We start from the raw sequence: 12,249 nt of genomic DNA, 5'->3' as shown, positions 1-12,249 counted from the left end.
CTCTCAGCAAAGTGTCCCCAAAGGTTTGAAAGCCGACCAAAAGAGAAAACGTGTGCTGTCATCAAGGGATTTTTGATCATTTTGAGAAATCAGGTGCAAATGTTTAGCTCGTATTGTGACAATTGATGAAATATGGCTTTGTCACTATGACCCGGAGAACATACAACAGTCAATTGAGTGGAGACACAAAGGTTCTCCATGGCGAAAGAAGTTTCGAACTAAAACGTCAGCAGGGAAGGAGAAACTGTTACATCAGCTCTTTAGGAATTGGAGGAGATACTGAAGGAAAAACGTTGCTAGAAACTAAGCAGAGGCGTGTTGCTTTTGCAGGACAATGCACCTGCTTATGAAATCCAGACAACATACAACTTGGGATTTCAATGTCTACCTCAAACATCATATTCACTAGAACTAGGGCTGACCCTAGGAATTTTGTCGCCCCGTGAAGTAACATATTTTGCCGCCACTTCCCCTTAAAAAATCTTTTAATGACGTCTTAAAAGCCATACTGTTAAGCTAGGCTTCAACATCTCTGATCATAAATTCTAAATAGCAGCATAAATTCATAATTTAATGGAAAAATGATCATAAACTATATTATTTTTACAGAGAGAGAGGGAGTTAACTCTTTAACACTACATTCTTTTAATTATTATGATTTTTAAATAATATACAGTACAATGAAGTTTTATTACGTAAAAATTTAACTAACGACATCCTGAAGTCTGGTTTCAATAGAGAAGGAATAAATGATTTTGTGATTTATTTTTCGTATACTTTAGGCCAATTTTGCCACCTCCCAAAATTTGACGCACCGTGCAAATGCAAGTTTTTCACCTTCGATAGAGCCGGCCCTGCCTGGCGCTCCATCTGACTATTTCCTATTCCCAAATTAAAAAAAAAACTTGAGAGGAACAAAATTTACAAATATGAATTCATATCTGCAGCTGAGGACTGGTTTGTGAAAAAAGGGAAAGATTTTTTAACAGAGGATTCGAAATGGCTGCATCGTCGTAACAAGTGTATAACAGTTCGTGAGGAATATGTAGACTAATGTGTAAGTTACTAAGTTCTAACTCAAATCCTTCACGGTGGTTATAAGAAATATTCCGCTCACCCTCGCAAGATTTAAAAGTATGGGAGGCACAGATGGGAAGCAGAATATAGAATGGTGGGGAGATATCTTAGAGGACGTAGAGGAAATGAAACATTTCAGATCCTTATGGATAAGGATCTGAAATGTTGAAGATATTTTGCTAAAATTGTGATGATTGCACAGCGCATTCTAGCATATCGAAAAGTGTCGAAATTATGTATACAATAACTCTCAGACTTAGCAGAATTCGCAAATGTTTTCAGAACAAGAAGCTGTCTGCACGGTTCAGTTTTAGTTCCAAATGGATCACTTTTATCGTAACATTTCCGTAAAGAAGTTCAGAAATAATATTAGAAATTCCGCTCTGGCTGGATGAAATTTAATGAATTTTTTAATTTCAGTCGGACTAGAGTTATTGTGACAAAATTTGATAGAACGAAATGTCTTCTCTACAGATAAATCGCTATCTGCACAATGAAGCAGGATGTACACTTATATTAAATGTTCTAAAATGCAAGAAAATAATTATTACGTATCAATGATCCCTTCCGTATGTTGTCTGTAATATGAGTAACGTTCCGTATTGTTACTGAACATTTTTAAACATTACTTTGCAAGAAATATGACTTTTCGATGAATTATAAAAGAATTCATCGAAACATTTTCGGTGAATTGTTTATTTCGATGAATTGCATTTTCGACGAATTGCCATTCGTTAAATTATCGTTCGATGAATTGTTTATTCGGCGAATTTCCTTTTCGATGAATTGTCTTTCTATTAACTGTTTTTTCGATGAATTTTCAAACCGATTCAAAGATTTATAACCGACTGGAAAGACCGAGAGCTTTCTGGCGAAAGGACATTTAAAAAAATTTTTTTTTTTTTATTATTATTATTACAGACTGAATTAAGGATTCTCTCAAAACGTAAATTTTATAAAATACCTTCAACTAATACATCTTAACTAATAAGAGCGGTGAACATTTAAACTCTATTGTTGTCCATGGAAGATTGCTCGCATCACATCTTAATTGTCTTTTAATTTTTAAGTTCAGATTTAAATGATGCACTCCGGATGAAACACAGAATGGATTCTGGAACACCTTTGAGCATATTAATTGGTTTTTTTTTTCAATAAAAATAAAAAATGCATTTAAAAAGGTTTCGTTATTGCAGCAGTTGATGCCTAACAAGTTCGACGTATGCGTATTTATACGTCAAAGTCACAAGAACAAGGGACGAAAGCAACTGAAAATTTTCAGTGAAAAACACGAAAAATCAATGGCAGTGTTTCCATTAACACACGCAGACTTCACATGTGCCTTTCTGTCAGGTTTGAATCTCGCGATGAATGTGGGATGGTGGTGGATTTTTATTCCAGGAAGCTCGGGTTTTTCACTCCGTAAAGAGGGAACCCAATTGATAAAAACACGTAACTGACAGATGCAATATACTGGCCGCCTAGCCTTAGTGCTTCGGTAATAATTGCAGCCAACTTAAGCTGGCCAAAGAACATCGTGACAAAGGGGATTAAATCATGGTAACCCGATATATTAGAACTGGATGTTCATCAGAAGATAACTGGGAAAGGACTTCCTCCTCGATATAAAGGAAACTAATCTACTCGAAATATTCCTTCCGGGAAGAGAAATTTTAGTACTTTTTATTGATGAGGGACGTTTTCCGTAACGAGAGCGTCCAGTTAGAAAGATGAGAAACACTTGCTTCGGCATAGATGACGACGATACAGTTGCAAGAAGTCCTCGATATCAGTCGCAGCAAGAAAGCATCCAATTAAGGGAAAAGCATGACTGATTTAATGAAGCTTATTTTTCATTACTGTAACAACATAAAAATATCCATTTGAAAAGATTTCAAAATCATGAAACCTGAAAAATATTTAATTCAAAGTTTTATAGTTCCACGATTTTGAAATCCGTTTTAAATGAACATTTTCCTGCTGGATTTATTGCAACAATGAGACGAATAAATATCATTAAAAGAAAAAAAGTTACACTCGTTTACTACAAGTCAGACGATGATTTGTTCAGTCTGACATGAAGGGCAACTTGGGCATCATAGCATATTGTTGTGACGCTCCATTTTACTTACCTTGTGACTTCTGTTTTCCGTTGATTACCTTCGTTTTGGCTTTTTATGAATCACATGATAACTATTGAAAATAATGTCAGAAAAGTAACCGATACTAATATTATATTATTTTTATATCATTCCCAACATGCGAGTTGCCAAGCCTATAGCAGATAATATTGCAGCCAACTTCCTGCCATCTCACTGTTCTATATAATACCTTGAGATTTCGCTTATTTTTATAGACAAAAACTGTAACACAAATCTGATTGAGAAAAAAAACAACTAGAAATCGTGTGAACCAGAGTACGTGTTCTGCGCAGAACACGTACTCTATTTTTAATCTATCTTGAATGAAATTCGCTGGGTGCTCGGAACAAGAGAATAGCGATATTTCATTCCAATTTGGTTCAAATCCAGTGGAACGTGAAACTGGTAGACGGATTTTTCTGCCTTAATTCTTAAGTTTTGTCCAACCCTCATCTGGGAAAAGTGCCTGCAGGGGCAACCCCAAAATGTGTGTTTATTTTTCTTTCCATGTAAGAAAAACGAATAGGTCAAAGTGATCTTTTATTAATTCGATCACCTTGGCGAGCTGTCCTGTCTGTTAAGTATTTTTGTCAAATGCAAGTGGCAAAGTTGAAGATATTCAGCTTTGAACCGAAACTGCAGCAGTCCGGATTGTGGTGTCGATGATTGTTTTAATTCGTAGTCGGCGATCGCTTAGAAGTGTTGCCGTTGCAACTACTGAAATGCTGTGACACTCCAATAAAAGGACATCCCTCGCATTTTCTGAGAATTAAAATTTAATGTAATTAAACTGGACTTTCATTACGCATCCGCGAGTTAACAGTCAATTACTCGTTCTTGACGAGGCATTTCGTAAATTTCACGTAAGAACTGCATCACCGTCTTAGTGGACAACAAAGGAAGCTGTTACCATGAAGGCCGATTATTCAATAAGAACTCTCCTACAGGAAATTAATTCGACTGACATCAGAGAGTTCGAAAACAGCGACAATACAATCGTCGGTTTGGTTGTATTTGCGATTGAACGTACTGGGTCGGGGAAGGACTTCACTTGTGTACCAATTCCATCTCTTCTCTGCCGTTCCTGTTGCTTGAGTGAAATTCAGTTGCTCGGGTGGGCTTCTCCGAAAGAAATGCATTTAATTTTCATTCCTTTTGTTCAGTAAGAAATGGAAATTCTACGGAGGGACCTCATGCACGTGCTTTTGATCCCCGTGATCCCACATACTTTTCCAAAAGGTTGGGTTTTTCAGTTAGAATTAAATTGTTTCGCGCTCTTCGAGAGAGAGAAACGAGAGTATAATCAGGCCACTGCTCCATCTTAAAGGGCATTGCGCAATGGAGGTAAAAAGGCCCACCGTAATATTCTGAAGATTTTAAAATGAACGGGTTAAGTATTTTTTTTAATTAAAAAATGACTACTTAAACTCAAACGTTTCGGGTAGTTTCCATTCGCTTCACGCTACTAATAAGAAGAGAAGTGGTCTTACAGAGAGTGATGAAAGTCACTTAATGACACCCCCCATGCCAGTATGTCGAGTCCACATCCACTTGGTAACGATTTAGAACAATCTCCTCTTTATTTATATTCTAATCGGCCATCATAATTCAATGGAGAATTCATTAGCATCCGCTAAGTAGTAAGATGTATTAGAAGGTATTAGTGTCGGTCTCGTCCATATTTAAATTTCCCTGATACTCACGAACAAAAGCAGGTCAACTCTTTTGCGATTTCAAGTGCTCAATGGCAGTCAGTTATTGCTTAGACATCGTCGTTGAATTTTGACGGACGTGTAGTTTTCATGATGCTTGCTTCTCACCCAAAGTTAATTACTGTGCTTATTCTTGGGCATTTTAAGCATACGACAGAGCAGATTCTCGCTGGATTAATTAAGTAACCCTTCTTAAATTTGGAATTGCTTCACTATGAATATGAGGTTTTTTTTAATTATTTCACATAATAATTGCTCTTAAATTGCAGATCCGTAAAGTTTTAGAAGAATTATTTTGTAAATGTTATGCAAAACAGAAATTAGAAAAATGTTTACCAGGTTTTATTCATGCTTTCGTTAAATTTTATTCATAACTAGGAATCATTCCACACTTTGCTTTCCAAATTTATCAATTGAAATTTCAACAACTACAAGTTATACTCGCAAGTTAAATCTTCTCTTCTCTCTCTGTTATAGGGATGGAGTACAACTTTGCCAAGTATTCCTTGGAGAAAATGAGGAATCTAAATTTGTCTTACGATTATCATTCCATCATGCATTATGGTTCGAGGGCTTTCTCCAAAGATCAAAACCTTCTCACGCTTCTTCCTAAAGTTGTGGGTGCAACCATTGGACAAAGACACGGACTCAGTGATGGAGATTTAAGGAAGATTCAACTCTTATATAAGTGCGACACGATTTCAGCCTCGTCTCTCGCCCTAAATGGTAATTGTTTCATTCCATATCATTTATATTAAAGCTTGCATTAATGCATAAATAGCGATCGTGCTTTGGTACGATCGCAATTCATGCTCATTATTTACCCTTCGTGCTTCAGCAATATTTTGCTGCACTCTCGAGTGCAGTACTTATTCTTAAGCGATAATTGGTGCTAAATGGCGTGAAAGAAAAATTCCTGGTATGTTCTTGTTCACACAGACCCACCATCTTTATTTCTTTAGATTCGGCTAGAAGTATTTCGGGTGTGCTCGCTCTCTTCTCACGCATTCGTATTACTTGTAACAATATTTTTGAAAGAAGCAAGTAAAAAGGAATATTCACAATTGCAATTCAGTTGCTACAAAAAGTGGCAAATAAGTTCATCTCAAGAGAGATGAAATATCAGATTTCATTTTCTTTATTTTGGCCCATTAATGTGCAAAACTAGCGAACAGTTTTTTATCTTTTTTTTTTGAAAGCCTAGACTTCTTTTATTTACACTACACTGAGGTCATGTGTGTGTACTTCTAATAACCAAAAGAAATTCTTATGATAAACTTTATTCTAATCCATATCAATGACTCTTAGAATTAAGACATTGTTTAGGATGGTAACCTAAATCTATTATCAGCATTCACCAAGAGACGTATCTCATGTGGCGATGACATGAACCCTGCTAATTATCCAAATTGATATTCAACCTAGTATTCAACTACATCGATGAAATTTAATAAGGGTTCGTGGGATGTATAATCTCTCCATAGTTTTTCGTATTTCTTTAATAACTTGATTATTAATTCAGCCGACTTCTTACGAAATTCACTTGTAGGGATAAATTTGGCCATGAAGTTATGCAAATATCCCTGAGTGTTGTCCATTCCATCAGAACAATTGCGACCCAACGGTGTCTCTCATTTAATGTTTTTCAAATTCTTTTATCAAAGCAATCTTTTGCGATAACACTCAAGATGCTTTCTAATTATCATTCCAGAAAGATCCTTGGCTTTAATCTTTGTTGTTCAATGGTCAAGTGATTAATTACCTAGAATCCTTATGCGTTGGTAATGTGGTACATCAATACTCTCTTTGATGTTACATGAAATCCAAGATCCAACCCCTCCTTGGTAGGTTCTTGTGTACGATGCTTCAGATATTCACGAAGACGCTACAAAAATTTATTACTTATTGTATTATTTGCTCTTTTTCTTTCATCAGGTAAACATCTCCCATATTAAATACCCCCATACTAACACTTGACTTTCCTCATTCCTCCAAGTGAGTGACCCATAACCTTCCTCCAATATAGTAACACTCCCACTTTAAGCTGCACAGACTCCATGGGTGGCTCTTGTCCGTCACGGTCTTGAACTCTTTTTCTGAATAATTAAACTGTCAGATGAATGATGCAATAATTCTTTATTCTTTGTCATTCTATAAATTTTGGATATTAGAACATAATACCATTCAAAATGTACTTTAATCTCAAATTTTCTTTTACACCTTTAATGCGAACTTATTAGACCACCCTTTATATATTCTATCCTGACGATGGTTCCAAATTTCCTTTACTGACGCCATATAATCACGTGCAACACACAATCCAATTAGCTGCCATTTCTCTGAGCATTCATTCTTTGCTTTCATAACACACACACACACACACACACACACACACACACACCTTCACGGTGTCCAACCAATTATTCGACAGCGAATAATTAAAATCAAAGTTATGAGGAAATAATTTCAGTTTTTTTTCACGATTTCCAGAAAAGTTCAATAATGAATAAAGGCTTCGCTTTGCAACTAGCACTTAGTTTCAGAAAGTTCTTCCATATTTAGCAAAGATTCCTGATGATTGAACTCTTAGCCCCTTTAATTTTTCATGGAAAAATTTATTTGCTATTGCTTTGCAGTCTCTTTACACGAATTAAAAAGGTGCTGCTCGATAGCAAGCGCATATGTTTTTCTTTTTGCTACCAAAATTCAGATATCACTTTATGGGTGTTGCTGATGTTTGCTTGCGCTGTAGCGGTAAATCTCGAAAGAGTGAGTAAAACAACTAAGAAAATTAGGGAGGAATGTGTCCATTTTCAACTGTTACCATTTCTTGTTGCAAAATGCGTCCAAAATGACGACTTGCTACTCTCTCCAAGCAAGCTGTCATTCATGGTGTACTTAAATCTCTTCGCTTTTTAATTTTAAAAATAATTAAATTATAAAATTAGTAAAAATTAAATATACTTTAAAAATGTTTATTACTAAAAAGCGATGTTCTATCGAGATTATCTTAATTCGTTCCTTCGAAACAACATTCTTTTAGTGATGCCGATTTTCTTCTAATATTCTATTTGAGAAGATATTTCGTTTATTTCTTTTTTTTTATTTATGTATTTTCTTACTGAAAAGTGTCTGCCAGTATGTGGTCCCCGTCGACTATTAGATGTGCCATATCGAGAAAGCTTGCTGTGGGGTGGCCATACTTAGGAACCTTTTGTTGGCTAATGTGCCATTAAATTATAAACTTGCGGCAACAGTTAGGAACCATGTCCGCACAGAAACGACTTGATTTGGACAACTCTTTTTTCAAAATTCAGGTAACCCTCATATAACGCAGTACTTATATGGCGCGGTTTTGATATAAGACGGTCTACAAATTGTAGTAACCCCTTATCTTTTCATATATTTTTCGACGCGAGACTTAAAACTCAAATTTTATCTTAGTTAAATTTGCGTATGCCCGTATCGCGCATGCAGTTATAAGTAGCGAATTTATATTAGGGAAAATGCCATTTAGCACTCATGTACGTCAATTCTTTGCCGTATAAAATATTTATTGTTGAAAATTGTCTTCGTTTCTGCTAGGAAAGTGCATTAAGAATCAAAAGTGTGTTCATCTCAAGCTGAGCACTTTATTTTCTGGTGAGTTACATACAATATGTAACGCTTTTTTATATAAAAGTTTTATTTTTATAGTAATGGCCACTTAGAAGGCTTTTGCGATATGGTTGAAAACGAAATTAGTAAATTAATTGATGGGGAAATAGATTTAAATGAAGAGGAACTGGTACAATTAATAGATGACGGCGAACCAAATGGAGAGGAAAGTTCTGCCAAAGATTCTGATTGCGATGAATTCGTTAAAGAATTCAGTTTAAAGAAATTAGCAGAAGGATTGAACTTGGCAAGAAAATAATTTTATGGATAATGATCTCTCAATGGAGCGCTCTGGAAAATTCACGAGACAATTCGATATTTGTTTAGCTCCGTATTATGAACTTAATAAGAAACTGCAGCATGGTGGTAAGCAAGGCCTTATTACTGACTTTTTCATAACTAAACCAGCTGAAGTATGTAATGAAAACTATACTAATGATGTCCAAGAGATTCCAAGTGATGACGACGTCCGGCCACTCATAAAGAACATCTACGAAGTGATATATTTGAAGAGAGTGACGACGATTAAAATGTGCACTTCATTTTATTTTGCCTAAAACATTTATGAATTATGTGCAATGAAGTTTACGTACAATTTGTAATTTTTTTATACTTTTATACTATGTATTTCGTTTCATAGTTAATGTTGTCTTAACTTTCATGAATTCATTGAATTAAATAACATATATTTTTGTTGGATATGTCATTGTTTAAAATCTTTAAAAAAAACTATTTCGGAACCTAATCCTACTTTTTCTGTGTGATCTGAGTCTCGCATAACGCGCCTTTCTATGGACCCTAACATCCGCGTTATACGAGGGTTATCTGTTCAGCATCAGTTTATTTCAAACTGATGCTGGCAATACGGTGTCCACGTACACGAGAAAGCAAAAAAACGTTTTCTTATTCATACAGCATCCTTGCAACTGAACATGTAGAAGAAAGATGTTGTTGCAGCTCGTCTAGTAATAGGTGGATAATCAAGCAAGAATTGCTTGATTATCCACTTATGGCGCGTTATGTAAATCGCGTTATGCGAGACTCAGATCACATAGAAAAAGTAGGGTTAGGTTCTGAATTGGATGATGATCCATTTTTTTTACTAAAACAAAAAAAAAAAAACACCTTTAAGTCGCCTTCAGATGAAAAGCTTTCATAAACGGTTCTTCGCTTTCGTACAGGACCTCGAACCGAGGCCTTTCCAAAGGACAATATCGTTGACGTCTGAGCTAAAGTGGCTCCACTCATTCGCTGCTTAACGTTATGATTTTATTATTGCTGTTGTTTTTCTTTTTTATCGTGTTTCTTAGCTATTTCGAAACGAGTTCTACAATTATACTTCACTTCTGGGCGCAGTTAATTCGGCAATAAGCTTCAGAATAAGTGGACACAGAAAGGAACACATTTACTCTTACCAGGCAATTTATTCGTTTCCGTTTGATGTAACGTCTCTAATGAAGATGCGTAATAAGATGATGCTTTAGTTCCTGAATCAACAACAATCCGAACGATTTGGAGAAAATTTACGCAAAGATTACCGAGTGTTTTCCTAAATGCGTTGCCTTAAAAATGTCAAAATGTTTGAAAGATTGATAACATGAACAAATGCAGTTATGATTTCGAAACATGTCGCTTAGTTATCCGCGATTTTTAACTAAAGTAAACAAAACCCAGAAAAAAGTTCATATAGCAAATCTAAGGTGAAATTTTTATATTTAAACTTTTTCACAAAAGATGACTTTTTCCCCAGCATGAACTAGCAGTAATGGACTCCGACCTCCTCCTCCTGATAAGCATTGCTGAGTCTTATCTTGCGCACGGGGATATAATTGATTCAATAAATCAAAAAATGAAAGAAATTAGATATTTTAATAAAATGTGATACCGACAGATGTGTTATGAAACTGTGAATCCACAGTTCTAAGTTTATTCGTAAACGAATAAAACTAGACAGTTGTGACTTCTGTAAGCATTTTCTCACTAATCCAGACCCGAGTATTTTGACGAAGCGCATATTAAAATAGCACGTGACAATTCTCATACATATTTCATTTACGATGAACAAGCAGCAGCGTTTTTAACATCTGCTTTTGTGGAGCAGCTTCATTAAAGCGCTGTTCGGCTTCTCGAGGCTAATGGTGCCTCAAGAAGTTTGGTTGGAAACTAGAACTGTTACGCTGCTTGATTACTGATGAATAAACGTCTTAAAATAAAAAGATTTCCGGTGTCAACACCCGCTGAGATTCTTAAAAGGAAAATCGAGAAATATTAAACACCCACTCGGTCCGTCTATCGGAATAGGAGCTGCTTTCAGAAATTACGATACAAAACGTGTCCAATCAACTTCGCGAAAATAAGGAGACGTTTTGCCTTTTAAAGATATTTGAACGCCACTTCTGACTTTTTCAGCATAAAAGGGAAAATCACACGCACCAAAGTCCAATATCAAAAAGCCTTCAAAAAATTCAGTCAGCGATTAAGAGAAAAGCTCTGCGATTCAGTCCGTTTAGAATTATTACGAATGAAGTCTGCACGTGCAATAAGAAACGAATGTCTTTTGTGTGTAAACCAAACGCTATCAGCACGAGCCGAAAGATTTTTTAATCCCGTGTGAAACCTTCTTCGAACAGAAAATGCGGCCATTCGGGAAACTCGAATGTTGGACATCCCTCGATTTTACACGCGATTTATTTGAATTCTCATTTTAATCGAGGGAATAAATGAAAGCTCGAGCGCTGTATAAGAAGATCGACTTCTTCTGAGCATTAATAATTCGTATTTTTCCCCATTTCCTTTCCTAGTAGTTCCGGGTTTCATAAATCTGACTTCTTCCTTCATATTGATTACAAAATTCACTTAAAACTTTTGACAGTTTAATCGAGTTTTAAATTATTTCGATTTCATGCTGTTTTGAAGGTTTCCCCTAACAGCTCAACATCGAGAACTCTCTGCTACGGACTGTGCTATTCGTAATGCCCGCTTCATCTTAAAATCACTTAGCGAACATTTTTTTTATTAGTCTACATTGTTTTTAATTTTTTTAGATGTTGTACGTTTCTGTGTTTAAGATGCATTTGTAACAATCATCCCTGTAGATGTAATGCACTAAAAATAATTGAATACAGGAAGCGAGCGAGGTAACGTTCGAAGCAAGAATGGAACTCATGCTGGCATCACGAAAATTGCTGTCCTGATGTTCTCGCACAGCAAGCTTCTGGGAGGGGGGGGGCTAAAACGTGTGCTAAAAGAGCTGAACACTCTTTTAGCACACGTGCTAAAAAAAAAAGAGTGTTCAGCTAAACTGGCTATTCCTTTGATCAGGCTGCTCAATAAGTATTAGAACAGGGAAGATTCCGCAAGAGGTGAAAGAATGATAAAAGAAAGAAAGAAACTCCATTGCACAAGGGGTGGTGTAAAGACCGATCTATCCAACTATCGACCAGTTAGTATCTCAAGAGTGGTGGTGACGATTTTGGAAAACTTTAGAGATTCTGCATAATTTGGAGGAAATGGATTTGGGTTATAGAATATTAGCATGGATAAGAGGACAGCTGACTGACACATCAAAAAGTGGTATACGGGGAATCTGAGTCTGCAAGATTTAAGATAATAAATGGTGTACCACAAGGATCGGTGCTTGGTCCACTGTTATGCGATCTGTA

General features: G+C 35.9%; 1 protein-coding gene across 1 annotated transcript in view; it reads left to right on the top strand.

Annotated features, from left to right (window-relative positions):
* Positions 1 to 12,249, top strand: part of LOC150095818 (hatching enzyme 1.2-like) — a 71,489-nt gene that overhangs the window by 50,880 nt on the left and 8,360 nt on the right. The window contains exon 8 of the mRNA XM_090409359.1: positions 5,408 to 5,656. Within this exon, the coding sequence (XP_090265485.1) occupies positions 5,408 to 5,656 (249 nt within the window). The remainder of the gene's footprint in view (positions 1 to 5,407; positions 5,657 to 12,249) is intronic.

This window comes from Typopeltis vanoorti, chromosome 19 (assembly GCF_054136105.1).
Source record: "Typopeltis vanoorti isolate ZY-2024b chromosome 19, IOZ_Tvanoo_1.0, whole genome shotgun sequence".
NCBI lineage: Eukaryota > Metazoa > Arthropoda > Arachnida > Uropygi > Thelyphonidae > Typopeltis > Typopeltis vanoorti.
Note: the sequence above shows the minus strand (reverse complement) of the source record. Positions and strands in the feature narration are given on the sequence as shown.